The sequence below is a fragment of the Centruroides sculpturatus genome, unplaced genomic scaffold (assembly GCF_000671375.1).
Source record: "Centruroides sculpturatus isolate CEXI.00-Female unplaced genomic scaffold, Cexi_2.0 scaffold331, whole genome shotgun sequence".
NCBI lineage: Eukaryota > Metazoa > Arthropoda > Arachnida > Scorpiones > Buthidae > Centruroides > Centruroides sculpturatus.
The window spans coordinates 674,392-692,321 of record NW_019384523.1 but is presented as its reverse complement, the minus strand read 5'-3'; the positions used below and the strand labels follow the sequence as shown (position 1 = coordinate 692,321).

Genomic DNA, 17,930 nt, shown 5'->3' with positions numbered 1-17,930 from the left:
GTCTTGAGGTTTATTTAAATTCAAATGAGAAATCCTGTATGTTCTAATGTAACATCCTGTGCAATGGCCATTTTTTTAAATACTAGAAAAGATTTTACTTAATAAATTTAGAATGTTCATTTTTTTTTTTTTAAATAGAAAAACATTGCGAATGAATATCTTTACTTTCTTTTCGTCACTTACACCAGTGACAGTCCAAAACAGAATTCTTATATATGGACATGTCCTTTCCTTTGAGGCTATGTTCTTGCAACTGGTGTAAATGACAGAAAGAATGCAAAGATATTTGCAGTGTTTTTATATTTTTTAAAAAAATTAAATATCATTGGCAAAGGTTTAAAATATTTAGTTTAGAATTTTTATATTTGTAAACGGATCTAAACATATGGAATGTGTTCTATTTATGAAAATTTGATCAGCAATATTCAATAACCACTTTTTGTCTTAAGATGAGCATTTAACATGTCTGAAAATGTTTGCATATAAAAATAAAAAGATTGCAGAGGAATAAGATGTCTTTGTATTAATAAGTAATTTTATAACAAATATAGTTTTTCTACCATTATAAACATGTTATCCATTTAAGAACTTTTTGAAACTATTGTGTGTGCTTGTTTTTATTTATTTGTGTGTAGTAAAACCTTAATATTTTTTAAACGTAAAATTTTTTATAATAGGTTTTATCACATGAACTTTTGGCTGTCAGAGAAGCATGCATGAAACTAGAAGGTGATTACAAACCAGGAATAACTTTTATAGTTGTACAAAAACGTCATCATACAAGGTTATTTTGTGCTGATAAAAAAGAACAAATTGGAAAAAGTGGTAATATACCAGCAGGAACAACAGTAGATGTTGGGATAACACATCCAACAGAATTTGATTTTTATCTTTGTAGTCATGCTGGAATACAGGTATCTTCCATAAAATTTTAGATTTTCTAATTAATTTTTCAAATATTTTTATAATTAATTTCAAACTGTTTTCAAATTACTATGAAATCAAGATCATAAAATCAATATTGGTTTTTGAGTAAGTATGCTCTTTGTTGGTTTTCTAACATCAGACAGGGTGGGTGAACTTAGAAAGGATATGTTCTTAATTGTAATGTTTTCTGTAAAATGCAAGATTGAAACATTTCTTATTTCCTCAATAATATATTAAAATATAATAAAACTTAATTTGCTTATCTATTGTTTAATAATGCCATTTTCAAAATAAAGTATGTATTTGTTTCTTTTTATATAAATTAAAATAAAATTTTTATACATATAGATAAATAGATTTAATGGTTTTGTAACTAAAATGTCAGCATTAATGGTGGAAGTTTATCTAATTAGTCCCAATGGTGGCACTTCCAGTCACTATCTTGTTTGTGGATGCAATGTTCACAAACAAGATGACGACGGCGCAGCTATTTACTACACCGACATTTAAAGAAATAATCTTTCATTCACCATTGACATATTTCTAATTCTTTTTCTCTGATTTTATTCAGTAAAAAACATGGTTTGGATGATTCTTTCGTAACTTTGTCCTTTTCCATTGTAGAAACTTTTTTCACATTCTTAACACACATGCCTATATCCTTCCTCTTATGATTTTCAGATTTATTTGGCACTTACTTTCAGGACTGAAGGTACAATATCTGGCTCTTTCCAAATTAAAACACATCTCGCTCCTGAACTAACACTTACTCATATGCTAAACAAACAGGTTGAACCTTTCTCCTAGTTTTTTCATTTTGCTCAAAACAATCTTGTCAATTTCGACAAGATTGTTTCTAGGTCCTTTCCAGGTCCATCCAATTTTCATTCCAGTAAAATTAGATGATGAAACAATTATAATGTGTCGTGTGAAATTTGCCCATTGAACAGCATTCAACTATGTCCACAGCCAAACAGGAGATGCTCAACATGCATTCTATGCAAATTAGATGCCAAATAAACAAAAAAGTAGTTCCCCAAGAAATTTTCCCAAATTTACTTTTAAAAATTACTTCAAATGACGAACTGTTCATCTTGCACTTGTGACATCCAAAAGAAACAGAATCGTGATCCTTTCAATAATTTAATTTACAGTGACCATCACATTTGAAAAAAACTATATCTGCAAGTTGCATTCCAAATTTTATGGCAAACATACCAACTGATGTATTTCTCTTGTCACAATTAAATTCCAAATATTCTGATATTATAAAATCCCTTGAAGCACACTTTGCCAAAAAAATTGTTGATGTTTTCCGAGCTCCACCATTACAACAATAAATGACAAAATATGAATTATAAACTTAAAAAAAAAAAAAAGGGACTACCTTTGGGACTACCTAGGTAAACTTCTACAGCATTAATTAGTAGTGAAATAGAATATAAACTAGAATACAGTCAAACCTTGATGTAGCATCCTCCTAGATAGTGATACTTTGGCAAAGTGCCATCAAAAACTTCTGAAATGGATCTTTTTCATAAATATTAAGTAGAGGGCTCTTCAGTATCTGTAAATTACTAAATTTGTAATTTAATATTGCAGAGGACATTATCACCTAATCATATTTTCAAACTGTCAAACTCAAACTTGTGTGCAGACTTCATTAGCATATTTTTTTTTTTATTCAAAATACTTTGGTTTAGCACCATACTCTATTTAGTGTCAGTTTCAGAAATAAACAAGTAATGATGGTATATCTACAAAATGAATACTACCATTTTAAATTACTATAATTATGTCAATTATCTGCAAAGTATGCAATGTACACCAATCAATAGAGTAACCAAGTTTCATTATTAAGTTGGACTTTTTTTTAATTCTTGAAAAGAAGTCCAACTTAATGAATAGTATTTCATACAAGATAATTTCAAAATCTTTGAAATATTCTACCATCAAAACTGAACTCTATTGAGAATATCTAGTGTTAAACTGTTCACAAAATTTACTAGCTGGTTTCAGGGTTGGAATCCCTCAATACGTAAACTTTATAGTGGATTGTTTAATTTGGTGCACTCTTTGTTGGGTCAAGTTTTAATTACTGAATGCATGAATAGTGGAGAGTAAAACTGTCAGATGAAAAAACTCTGCTCAAAGAATCTTCTATCATTGAAAGAAATAACTGCAGCTCAAATTTGAAAGAAGAGAAGGAAGAGTTTCTTGCAAGAAAAATATTCTCTACATTTCAGAAACCAGATTCAAAAACACTACTTGTATGCATGTAAGTATCTTTTGAAAACTCTCCAGTGAGCACAATGATCCTAAGATCATTAAGGTGTTTGCAACCATATGAAGGAATTTTACAGAGAAATGTTGTACAGACATAACCAGGGTTGCAAAATGCTTACCATTTGATGTCCCAATAAAGTGCTTGACAAATGGAAGCTAGTTCAGTTAGAGCCTGAATCAGCTGATTAGAAGGAAACTAATAGAATTGACCATTACTGAAAACATTTTTTTTGGGTTGCAAAAACTTGCTGGGATACCAAAATACCCAACTGTGTCTAACATAATCAAAATTGAAAGAGGTTTCTCCATTTCTAGATGGGTTCTGACAGAAGACAGAGCAGCAATATCAGAATGAATGATGAATTCATTGTTGATAGTAAAAGATGGGCTTTGTATTTACAGCAATAATGCCTTTTTGATGCCAATTACAAAAAATTACTTGACTTAGTCTACAATGCACATGCTAGTTAAAAAGCCTTTTTGGAGAAGCACAGTCAATTTAAAGAACAAGAACAAAGAAAGTAAAGAAGAAGAAAAGAAAGAAAATTGATACATTTGAAGCTGAGTTGAAACAGAAAAAGAAGGAAGAAGAGATTCAAAGAAAAAAACAAAGGCTAAAATGTTTCAAGAAGCCAGTAATCAATTACAAAAGACAGTTAAAGAAAACAATGTTGTAGAAATCCATCTTGCTCAGGGTATGTGTGAAAAAAGTTTGATCAAACTGAAGAAGAGAAAACAAGAGAAGTAGAGGTTCCTCTACTTCTCTTGTTTTCTTGAACTTCAAGAAAAGTTAAACAAAAGAAAATCATATTTAATAACAAATTTCCTCAGTAAGAAACCAAAAAAAGTGACTTAGGATTGAAAATCTAATCAAGATATGTCAATTTCAGCAATTTTCCAACTAATCACATATTTGTTTTAATCTGAAACATGTAAAATGGTTACAGTAATAAAGGAAAGGTAACACACAACTTATTAGAATGTCTTCCTTTAAAATGCATGCATCTTGAGTCAACATTTTGGTTTTATATCCAAACTGAATTAAATATTGTAAAGCATGAAATGTGATGACATGAACGTGTACATGCACATTTTTGGTGTATGTTTTCATTAGTTTTGTAATAATGAGTCTCCCACAATATTTTTAACAGTACTGCTTTTTTTTTAAAATTTGGACTTTCTTTTCTTATTTATTTTTATGTCATAAGTGCTTTAAGGCCTGCAGGGATGTAATTGTAATTATTCTTTAACCATGAATTATTTCATGCATATAAAATGCATTCAAATTTTTTTGTCTTCATTGCTGTTTAATAAGTAGGCAAAAAATTGGAATAGTTTGTCAGCTGCATCAAAATAATGGAATAATGCAAATTAACATCTTGACAAATGGAAGCTACTTCAGTTGTAAATGTACCATTGCTATTACAAGGTATTTAAACAGCTTTATAAATGTGGGGTTGCTAAAATTTGCTAGGAAATCATATCCTTTTACCCACCTATTTTGATGTGATCTCTCAAATGATGCCAATAACCTTGCAATTTCTCTTCCCAGTGGTGGACATTCATAATGCAAAATTGCAGGAAAAGTCGACTCTGGCATCAACTGTCAGTGCAAAGTTCTCAAGAAAACTGATTCTTCAAAAAGAAGGAATTGTGATTAAAAGAAAATTGCAACAAAAGACAAGAATAAACATCAAGATTGCTTTTTATCTGTTGACTTATTAACTGTTTCATGCTAGCCCACTTTTCCTATAAATGTCTATAGGAAAAGTGTGCTAGCATGAAACATAGGAAATAAGCATTAAGTTTATACTTTTTTTCTTTTTTNTTTAAAAATAAATTTGCACAAGTGAATGAATTTGTATTTGTTAAAATATCAAAATAAACTTTTGAAAATTGAAAAGTAAAAAACAAACGATAATCACAGTTTCATATTATGTATGTTATCTGTTTATATAATTCTTTTCTTTTAAATTTATATTGTAATTATGCACTTAAAAATAGTTGCAAAAATAGATTCATTTGATCATTACTTATTTTTGACAATTATCAATATATGAATAATATTTTAGGAACAGCATTTAAATTTTGATGACAAAATCTTGGAATTTTTATTGGAAATACCATATCATAACCTATATAATCAGCTAAGAATATTTGCACAAAATACTTTAGGTGTATATATCACACTAACCTTATAATGCTTTGCAGTTATTTTGTAACAGTATTTTGTACTTTAGGTGCGTAAATCACATAGAAATTGTAAGAATATGCAACACAAAATTATAAAAGAATAATCAAATAATCACTGTTGTAAATTATGGTCTCTCAGACCAACAGCCTAACCTAATAAAAAGTTACTCCAACAATCCTCCTAAAATTAGATTTTAAAAAATAATTCATATTTAAACTAGTATTGTTGAATGATTATTAAGAAAATCTTTATTCTTGATCTTGAGAACAATATTTTCTATTGTACTTGAAGATACTTATACATATTTTATAAGATGAAAAATTAATGTATATTTAATTTCTTATTTCAGATATACTATAAAAGAAAATAATATAATTGGTAGCGATAGAATTGATAGTATATTTTTGTAAGCAAGAAGTTCTACACTGAAACTTTTTACTTACAAACCGGGCAAGTAGATAAAATAAACACACTAATCTTACATTTCACTCAGCAGAATGGTGAAAAAATTAACATAAACAAATGCTTTCAGTCTACTTATAAGACCTGCTTGAGGTTGATGAAATTGCTTCGATATTCAATAATGGAATGCACGGAAAAATAATTTTCTTAGGGAACAAGTAGACCATCACATTATCATGTATTATGGGATGATAACCAGTTTTCATCTGATGAACTTCAATGTTTAACATACCAACTTTGTCATACATATGTACGCTGTACGCGAAGTGTATCTATTCCAGCACCGGCATATTATGCGCATTTGGTAGCATTTAGAGCACGATATCATCTGGTAGAAAAAGAACATGACAGGTATTTATTTTTTATTTAAAAATAAATTACTGTGCTTGTTAAAAATTATGTAGTTAGGATTGAATTCATAAACATATTACTGAAATAACGATATGTTGTCAGATATAACAACCAGTGCCAGATTAACCAATAGACAAATAAGACAAATGTCTAGGGTCAATAATTTGGAGGGCCCAGCTTCAGTACAGAAAAAAATATAAAAAAATAAATACAGTAAGAACCCACTTAACACAGGGGGATGCATTCCTAGATGACAAAGCGCTAAACAAAACAACATTAAACGAGGTCATTTTAACATAGAGTAAATATGGAAAGGGGAACACGCGACCAAAAATAAACAGATTTTACTTTAATTTTAAATTATTTTTTTATATTAATTTGCATAATATATGTTAAATAACACATAAACATATGCACACAGAAATGTATTTTTTGTGATGAAAGTCCTGGCTTTTCTCAAATTCTTGTTTTTTGTGATAAAGTCATGTAGTTTCATTTGTCACTTTTTTTTCTTTCATTAAGCAAATTTTGGTAGTAGATCACATCCAAAATGCCTTGTTTTGCTTTTGCACTCCTTTCAAAATCTGGATCATTTGCTAGTTTGAGCAATGATTTCTGTTATTGTTACTAAACTTTTACTAAGGAAATCTGTAGCAAGTTCTTTGGGCTCTTCATTTTAAGGAACTCTATTTTCCAGTTCCACATGAATTCCATGTTCTGCCAGTTCTTGAAGGTCGTCATTGGTAAGGCTCTCACTAGAAATGTAACTCCTTAATATCCTGCTCATCTACATCTCCTAGTCCTGCTGTATCAATTAAATTGACAATTTGGTCAACCTAACAATATAGCGATAGGCTCTTCTAATTGAGAATTCTTAGATACCTTCAGCCATAACTTCTTCCAACTCCATTCATGCATTTATCAGTTAATTCTTTCCAAGCAAAATCGATATTGCTTATGGCATCCATGATGTTATATTTTTTTCCAAAATTGCACAAAACAAACATAGATTTGAGGAAATTACAGCACTACGATGAATTGCCACCTTTTGCTGATTGATTTGTGTTTGTAAATAATCATATTATATACAAATCAATGAAATGCCATGATAATTTAAATCAGCGTAAATTTTGAGCTATTTTTTTATGCTTCGAGCAGACCGTGTTATATTGAATTGGCTTTAATCAAGGCAGTGTTAAACAGGGTCATACTGTAAATACTTTTTAAATAAAAAATAATATAGAATATTTATGTTGTTAGTTTTAAATAATAAAAATAAATGTCATCATAATAATTCATGAAGTAATAAAATTGGATTTGGTGTACATACTATACCAGTGTATAGTGTATGTGAGTTTTTTATACACCATAACTCCAAATATGCATACTGTACCCATATGTTCACTGTTTATTTGTATGCAACATTTCTTGTTGCTATTGTAACAAGAAATGTAAAAATTTTTTCATTTATTCTATGAATTAGGACTTAACGAGTATAAACACAAACAGTTATGTTACAGTAGTATTCTATGAGTGAAAAGGTGAACATGTCTTTGTGATATTTATAATAATTATAGTGAATTAATTAGGGAAGAGGGCATTTTGGAGAGGGTCCCAGTTGTATTTAACTTTTTTTGGGAAATAAAAGAATAAGTTTAAACTTTATATATTTTTCATTATACCAGAAACTCTTTTATTATACAATTATTATTGTATTAGTATTTGTATTCTCTATATTATTAAAAATTTTAAGTGACATTATTTAAGATTTCTTTAGAAGCAACTTATAAATTGGGGACCTTATTTAAATAGGGTCCCCAATTTAAATTTTGTCTAGTGTTTGCTATAGACTTAATCTGGCACTGATAACAACATTTGAATGTGTTCATGAAATATGACGTTAATCTGCATTGCTATTTTACAAAAAAAAGCAAAGGTTTTCATATTCATCATTTCAAGGTGGCAGAAGAAACTTAACTCATGATTAATGTTTAGAATAAACAATTATGCTGAATCTATCAATTATCTCATCTATGTATTGATGATGATATAGTTTTTAAACTTATTAAATTTTATTCAGATTTTAAAAATAAATTTGCACAAGTGAATGAATTTGTATTTGTTAAAATATCAAAATAAACTTTTGAAAATTGAAAAGTAAAAAACAAACGATAATCACAGTTTCATATTATGTATGTTATCTGTTTATATAATTCTTTTCTTTTAAATTTATATTGTAATTATGCACTTAAAAATAGTTGCAAAAATAGATTCATTTGATCATTACTTATTTTTGACAATTATCAATATATGAATAATATTTTAGGAACAGCATTTAAATTTTGATGACAAAATCTTGGAATTTTTATTGGAAATACCATATCATAACCTATATAATCAGCTAAGAATATTTGCACAAAATACTTTAGGTGTATATATCACACTAACCTTATAATGCTTTGCAGTTATTTTGTAACAGTATTTTGTACTTTAGGTGCGTAAATCACATAGAAATTGTAAGAATATGCAACACAAAATTATAAAAGAATAATCAAATAATCACTGTTGTAAATTATGGTCTCTCAGACCAACAGCCTAACCTAATAAAAAGTTACTCCAACAATCCTCCTAAAATTAGATTTTAAAAAATAATTCATATTTAAACTAGTATTGTTGAATGATTATTAAGAAAATCTTTATTCTTGATCTTGAGAACAATATTTTCTATTGTACTTGAAGATACTTATACATATTTTATAAGATGAAAAATTAATGTATATTTAATTTCTTATTTCAGATATACTATAAAAGAAAATAATATAATTGGTAGCGATAGAATTGATAGTATATTTTTGTAAGCAAGAAGTTCTACACTGAAACTTTTTACTTACAAACCGGGCAAGTAGATAAAATAAACACACTAATCTTACATTTCACTCAGCAGAATGGTGAAAAAATTAACATAAACAAATGCTTTCAGTCTACTTATAAGACCTGCTTGAGGTTGATGAAATTGCTTCGATATTCAATAATGGAATGCACGGAAGAAAATGTGTATAAATTTAAATTCAAAGTTTAACCAATGGGGTGTCTCCACTTGTAGTTGATAGTTGATATAAAAAAAACTTTTATAATGACGTCATATATGGCCTGCCATGCGTGGGAAATTTGTTTTTCTTCTTTAAAGTTGATATGGGTTTCTTGCTTTTTTGCTTTAAAGATTTTTAGCACCTCCAATATCCTGAGATGTTTTGTTCAGTCCATTTTTTTTTTTTTTTAATTAATCTTGCTTGTTTTAAGTCAGCTTGAATATCATTTTCACTAGCATATATCAAAAGAGTGGTGGATTATGTTTGATTTTCTCTATCTGATTCATGTTCTGTTAAGCATCTTTTTCAAGTGACTTCTTGGTTGAACTTATGTATATTATGTCCTTTTGGAACCTTTCATCTTTAATAGATATTTTATAAATCCTAGGGTCTCTTTGGTCATCAATAGATGTCTTTTCTGTTGCAGAGAAGCTTAAAAATGTGCTGGTTTCTTTTGTATGTTATTTTAGCTCTTGTATAAGATCCAACTTCCTTGAATATATTTTGCATTTACCTTTATGATACCGTGTTTCCCCGAAAATAAGACAGTGTCTTATATTAATTTTTGTTCTCAAAGATGCACTAGGTCTTATTTTCAGGGGATGTCTTATTTTTCCATGAAGAAGAATTCACATTTATTGTTGAACAAAAAAATTCCCAAGTCTAACTTAAACGAGAGTGACGTATATCCGGTCGTGTCGAACTGAACTTACGAAGTTCCCATGCTGGAGTGGACTTCCCACTCTCGCTTCAACTTAACCTTTTCATAACGTGGACATCGGGCTCGATGGCCAATTAGTGCTTACTGAACCGTAGCACTATGCAAATGTCATGGGGCGTGATTCCCGGCCGACCAATTAGCCATCACCAGCCGTAACGTTATGCAAATCTGTGATTCCCAAGCCATAGTCTTGCAAATCATGCCGTGTGGTGTGATTGTCTGCTGACCAATCAGTGGCTGTACTTTCAAAAAGCCAACAGCCACTTTCAACCATCTGTCGATGACCGTTACGACTAGAAAAAAAAACTTTGCTAGGTCTTACTTTCGGGGGGGTCTTATATTTCGCAATTCAGCAAAACCTATGCTAGGTCTTATTTTCGGGGAAACACGGTAATTTAATCAACATAAAATTATCATTTATGAATAAATGACAGATTTTATGGTATATTAATGAGAATCTCCATTTGATGTATTGTACATGTGAATAGTGCTATGTGCTTCTGGTTCCATTGTTTTTTGTCTTGTGCATGTGGGCTAATATGTAAATTAAGCTCCTATGTTGTAACTATGTCTGCTATGTGTTCTAGTTCTGCCTTTGTATCTTCTATTTTATTACAATGGGTGTAAGCCCTTCTTTTGATGGTTTTAAAGGCAACAATTTTTATATCCAAATAGTCATTAGAATCCACTGGTATGTAATGGTGCATATAAAATATATACGATGAAGTTGGATTTTATTCAAGAACTAAAATAATGCACAAAAGGAACCCTCACATTTTTTATCTTCTCTGTAATGGAAAAGACCCTGTTGACTACCAATGAGCCCCTGGAGTTTATAAAATATCTATTAGGGACAAAAAAGCTTAACTCAAAAGTTATACAATCTAGTAAAAAAGTAGGTTTCAAAAGAACCTAATACAGGTACCCTTGATTAGCACAATTAATTAATCCCTTGATGCTACCACATATATCAAAATTGCATTAATTAAACAAATACTGTACATTGGTACCTTAGTACTCAACTGAACAATCACAATCTTCCTAGAACAAATTTTTAGTTAAAAACAAATACTTTTATTTTAATTTTGTCATCTGTAAGAAATATTCTATGATAAAAATGAGTAAGTTAAAAAGGAAAATGAAACCTTAGGGTTGCTTACCTTCATCAGATAAAATTATATTCTAAAGTTAGTTAGTTTTTTTCCACTTAATGCAGTTGGAACACAATCGTTATGTCAGTGATACACTAAGATTTGTTTGAGTTCACGAGTTGTTATTTGTCAATTTTTAACAATTTTTATCTGAAATTTTTCTTTGTCAACAGCTTTTGGACACCCTGTATAAATGTTTTGTATTCTTTAGTTCAAAACTTCCTGAACAAAACTTTCAAAACCACATTTGACATGTCTGACATTTAGGAGCATCTCTTACAGTTTGTATATCGTTTACAAAACTAAAAAGCATATGTAATATGCCTGATTTTATAAAAACAAAATGTGAAGTAAAGTTTTAAAATTATCTTCTAAACAAAGAATAAAATATCAAATTAGCAGTAATGTGTTTAATTTTACAACTATTATAATTAATAAATGTTAATTGTTTTATGACTCTATTAACAAATACTTTTTTCTGGATGGTAAATCTACTAATTGACAAAATTTTTATTTCATTTTATTCATAAGAATGTTCTCTTCAAAATTTAACAGATAGTTTTGTTAGATCTTTACATATTAACTTTGTTTTTCATTTTTTTATGTGATATAATCGTGTGTTAGCCTTAACTTGATCACCTAATATCAAAAATTGACATAGCTCAAAATAATACAGTAGAGTCGTTTATCCGAATCAATTGGGGACTGGGTTGTTCGGATAACTTATTTTTCGGATAACCAATTATGTACGAAAAAATATATTAATTTATCCTGTGTTGACATTTTTCTCTGTTGCGTGTCGCTTCGCGTTGAATTTTTGTCGATGTTAAGCCTAACGAAGACTATTGTATCGTTAAAAATTATTTTTTTTATTTTGTACAAACAAAATAAATATATTGAAAAATATAAAAACAATAAAAAATTATACTTCAGAAGTTAATTTAGTATCAAAAACGTAAAATATTTGAGTAGCCGAAGACATAGCCAAAGATTACAGCACCACAGCACTGGCGAAAATTTAAATTAGTCGACTGGAATTCTTTCGGATAACCGACATTTCGAATAACAGACCTTCGGATAAACGACGCTCTACTGTATAGAAAACATCAAAATTCTTTGCTGATAGTTTAGACCAGGGGTCACCAAACTGTGGCCCACGGGCCGGATCCAGCTCACAAGGTCAGCTCATCCAGCCCACTGCCACACTGTGCCACAAATGAGCTAAAATATAATTATTTATATGGAAATAGCATAGATTGTAGATACATTTACTATGTAGAAAAAAATTAAAATAAGTTTAAGTGAAAATGCCAAAATTGGTCCAATCTGATTTTTGCATCTGACAGTAATATAATTTTTAAGAAAATCAGTGAAATAAAAAATTTGGTGACTTTTTGCTACTTTTGATATCAGATCACTTTTTGTGTAAGTAAGTACCTGCAATGAAGTTTGTAATAAATGTGATTACGAGCTTGCTGCAGCAATTGTGTTTGTGAATTGGTAAGTAAATATGTTGGTTGTCTTCATTTGTGTATTCAGTGTACTGTATTGAACAAAATGGTTATGTGGCATGTGCTTATCATTCTCTCAATTATGTGGCCCACTGTGAAAAAAGTTTGGTGACCCGTGGTTTAGACAGAAGTGTTTTCTATGTATGAAATGAAGCAATCAAAAAATAATGGGTGGACCATCAAACATTTGGTAATTTATGACATGTAGCAGATTCTGTAAATTGTTCTTATAATAATATAAAATCTTTACATAATAATACTTAAAAAATTCATCCATATCAATTCCTGAATGTTATAAAAATGCAATTAGTAAAAATTTTACAATTTTCACAATTCAGATTATCATAATTTATTTTTATATTTTTTGTCACGTTGAGCTTTGCGTGACAAAAAGTAATGACACAATCAAACACAGCAATTTCATTTATAATTACTTGGAATTTAGCTCAGCCTGCCTTTTTAGGGTTTGATATAAATGCAGATTATAATTAAAATTATTTTTAGAAGATTAATTTAGATTACTAGATTATAAAAGAATGATAGTTATGCGACAATCCTGTTGCGTAGCTATCATTCTTTTATTTATATGTAATTCCATAATAATTAGGATCTAATTAGCTAACTTCTAGTTGTTTTATTCTGTTTGAACGAGTAAGCATTTTAGAATTGTCTGGTGGAAAATTGACTGCAATAAAAACTCTCCCTCTATGTAAATCAAGGTAAAGCTGTAAACAAACATTAGATAATTGCTATTTTCATCATTTTTCCACTCTAATTTAACTAATTTTCATATTTATTGACGTTATTTAAACAAATAAATGTTTTGTCAGAAACATTTAGTGGTAAAATTGCCTAAAAAACTAAAATATTTGTGGTTTAATTTTTCCTGCGGTTACTCAACATCAGGAAGTAATGAGTTTCCTGGTAAAATTTTTTGAATGGAAGCTTTTGATAAGACATTTTCTAGTCTAAGTAAAGTCAAATAACATGAAAACTAATTAAATTACAGCTAAAAAATGATGAAAATAGCCATTTTTATGTTTGTTTATGTTATGACTCTGTGATCTTGAAAGCCATTGGTTCTTCGCTGTAAAATCCTGAACAGATGGTTCAGAAAGAACGCTCAATCATTGAAATTAATTCAGTCATAATAGGAATTACCAATTATAGTATAAAAAGAGTATAAACATAAACTTTAAAGCCAGTTAACAGCAAGATCTTTCATAGACTTACTATAGGAAAATGGAGTTTTTCAAGAATATTTATTGCTAGATGGTTTTGAAAACATGTTTACTCCTCTAAACGCTGTCAAACAACATTTAATTAGCAATTTATAGCTCATAACACAATTAAAACAAGAGAATTTATAGCAATTGTTTAATTTGATTTTCAATATCATTGCTGAAGGTAGCGAGACTTTTCCTATCAATTTATAGCTAGACTGTTTTCACAAGTTGCTGATTGTTAGTATATGTAAAAAAAAATGCCAACCAGAACTTACATTGCCTAATATACGAGAAATAATCATAAATTAATAATAAAAGTGATAAATAAAAATTATATAATAGACATAAAATAATAATTAAAATAATTAATTACACATTACATTTGAAAACAATATTATAACAAAAAAGACAAAAATACCAAAATATAAATAGATAAATGATATTATAGAGTTTAAAAGACACTGTGCGACAAATTGAACATGATAAAAAAAATTGTGATGCTGTAAGCAACAGTGACAAACAGTGACTGATTGGTTTTTTTATCATAATTTGCATTGGGTCTGACCCAAAGTATTTTTTATTTAAATAAGCATGTCTATGCAAAAAGTTTTAACAGCATGTTTATTGGGTTGAAAAGTTGGAAGAACATAAATTTTTTTAGATTTTTTAAGGTATATTTAATATTTAAAAATCTTAACTAAAGACTGCACTGGGTCTGTGAAACCCACTGTGACTCACGGAGGGTTTTAAACTACATATCTATATCAGAAATCACCTTCAGCATGAAAATAGCAAATACACCAACACCCTTATTTGCTGAGAATAACATATATATGTTAAGTAAAGACAGCTGTTAAAGTTGTGATAATTAAAACCTCTGCTGCATATAAAGGAATTGCCACAATTCACACATTAATCAAATCCTGCATTAAGCAAGGGATACCTGTATACATGGGTTCAACCAAGAGGTCACTTAAAACAATGCATAATGGATATTGACAAATTGGACATAGAAAATGAAAGGCAATCTACCACCCTTTTGATATATGCTAGTGAAAACGATTTTCAAGCTGATTTACAACAAGCAAGATTAATTATAAAAAAAAAAATGGATAAAACAAAACATCTCAGGATATTGGAGATGCTTTAAAGCAGTGTTTCTCAACCTCTAAAGAATCGGCATCCCCTTCAATAAAACTGTTACGTAGTATCGCCCCCTTCACTTCAAAAATTCCGATGCTGAGGGACAGGGCTAACGCCAAATTCGTACTGCATTGAATAGACTAGTGACTAGTATAATGTTATTTGTTTAATTATTGTATGATATAACAAATAAAATATCTAATTAATCTTAATATAATGTTTTACTATATCGCTCAGAGAATTGTTTTTCGCTCCCAAAATATAAATTGTTACAAATCGCCCCCTCAACATGGGAAAAACACCCATATGGGGGCGATATTGCCCCCATTGAGAAACACTGCTTTAAAGCATAAAAGCAAGGAACATGTATCAATTTTAAAGAAGAAAAACACATGGCAGGCCCTAATATAACACATCACTATAAAAGATTTATTGCATCAACTACAAGTGGAGACACCCCATCGGTTGAAATTTTTAAAATTTATACAAATTTTCTTTGGTGCATTCCATTATTGAATTTCAAGACAATTTCATCAGCCTGAAGCAGGTGTTAGAAGTAGATCAAAAGCATTGTAGTGCTAATTATTTTTGCCATTCTGCTGGAAGAAATGTAAAGTTAGTATGTTTGTTATCTTGTAAGTAAAACTAGGACATTGCATGACTTTGTTGTATCATAATAGAATTCTGGCAAAACCAGAAAGAAAGAAGTGATTCTTGCACTTGTAAGACATAAAAGAGGCTATCCTTGCTCTTGTCTGACATGAGAGAGATGATCCTTATACCTGCTAGCCATAGGCAAGGCAATCCTTGTACTTGCTAACATGGAGAGGCAATCCAAGTGTTTTGTTCATTTTTTGCATCTATTTTCTGTTAGCATATGCAATGCTGTTTTTTTATTTGACCCCTAAATTCTATTAGGCACACTCAAGGAGCATGGACATTGTCACTTTGATCCCACAGTATATTGAAAATGAAGTCATGGACCCCTATTTTCTACATTTACATGGATTCTTATACATTTTGGACTCCTCATTGCAATTAATAGAAAATGGCAAAGTTTAATCAAAATTGATCAAACAAATTTTGAAATTGCAATTTTGTAAGCCACATTGAAGAGGCTTCACTAATGCTCTAGCTCAATAAATTTAATTAACATCAATTCCATTCTTTCTGGTATTTTCAAAAAATAGCCAAATCAAAATTTTCCAATTGGATATTTTTGAGAACTTATAAATAATATGTAAATAACATATAAAATATTTCATTTCTAATTTTTGAAATTTATTTTTCAGTGGGGATGGCAGCCATCAATCAGCTAATGGAGAAGATCGAACACCCACTGCAATGGCTCGTGCAGTCACTGTACATTCAGACACTAACAAAGTCATGTATTTTGCTTGATGTAATTTGTTACATAGTTTACAACTTTTAACCCCAATGGAATCTAAATCAAGATAAACTTACCAAGAATTGGCAATTTTGCCAAATATATAGTTGACCTTCACCAAGTTATCAGTCAATTTAATGCCATAGGAAAAGAAGACTGTCTCTTTTCATAAAATTTAGTGACTAAAAAATCTAAACTAAATGCATCTAATTTGCCTCAAATCTTGGTGAAGCCAATTAAAAAGTGAAAAAAATCATATTTTTAACTTATAGCTGCTGCACTTAGCAACGATCAGACTTTTACCTCATTGAATGTTGTGGAATTGAAATCTATGTCCAGTCATTTCATCAGAAAAAAAGGGTTATTAGAATAGTATGGTGGATACTCAATTGTGCACCTTTTCTAAGCATTCCTCATAATTGTTGCAGTTTTAGCTCTCATATTAATATTGTTATTATAGTTATTAGACTACATATCTATTCTTATATTTATCTTCATATGATTTTAATCTCATCAGAAGTCTTTGTCTAAAGCACATGTTGTCACATCAATTATCTCTGTTAGAGGTAGAAAGATATTTTATACATTGATAATTTAGGATATAAGAAGTCATTTGAGAAATTGTTTGGTTAAATTTTTTGAAAACAATTATATATGATTACTTGCAATATTAGTTGCATTTTATATTCTTTATTCCATTCAAAAAATGGAATAAAGTATATAATTGATGACATCATGTTTAAATTCAGAAAATAGTGATAGAATTATGAAGCTGAATCATGTCATGATTATAAAATTATACTATGGGCTAATCTGGTTCAATTTGGATTATGGCATCATAGTCTAATTTGATTGACTTTTTCAGAAAAAATTTAATATGATAAATAGTTGATATTATAGAATCTAGATTTAGTAATATTTTTAAATGCACCTTTTTATTTATGCTTTAAAATTTTAAGTAAAATATATTATATCTACACTCAAATATTATGAATATATATGAATATACATACACACATACTAAGAATTAAACCTTAATATTGTGTGTAAATGTATGTGAATATATATGTTTATATATTTATCTGTATTATATATACATACACACACGCATACACCTGCAAACTGTATATATATATATATATATATCAATATACACTATTATTTTATTTAGGCACCTTTAAGATTTTAAATTTATATATAGTTTAATGTAGCAAAAATGTAAATCAATTTTATGAAAAACCCAAGCCAAAAGGAGCAAATGCTCTTTAATAATTTTAAAATCATGATACCAGGAAAATAAACTAATAATTCTAATAATTCTGATATGAATTTAAAAATGTACTTTAAACATTACATTTGCATTTTAATGAAAGAAGAATATCTAATAAATTAAGGTACAGAATGAAATATATAAATATATTTTCACAGTTAATGTTAGTCTTTATTTGATAACTGCTTTTGGCAATTTATTTTCATTTAGAA

General features: G+C 29.1%; 1 protein-coding gene across 1 annotated transcript; it reads left to right on the top strand.

The window, feature by feature from the left end:
• The first annotated feature begins 478 nt into the window (after positions 1-478).
• LOC111622809 (protein argonaute-2-like) lies at positions 479-17,509 on the top strand. Its single transcript, XM_023365232.1, has 3 exons — positions 479-914; positions 6,021-6,220; positions 16,354-17,509. Exons 1-3 carry the CDS (start codon positions 717-719, stop codon positions 16,460-16,462), a joined length of 507 nt encoding a protein of 168 aa, XP_023221000.1. The 5' UTR covers positions 479-716; the 3' UTR covers positions 16,463-17,509.
• Positions 17,510-17,930: the final 421 nt, after the last annotated feature.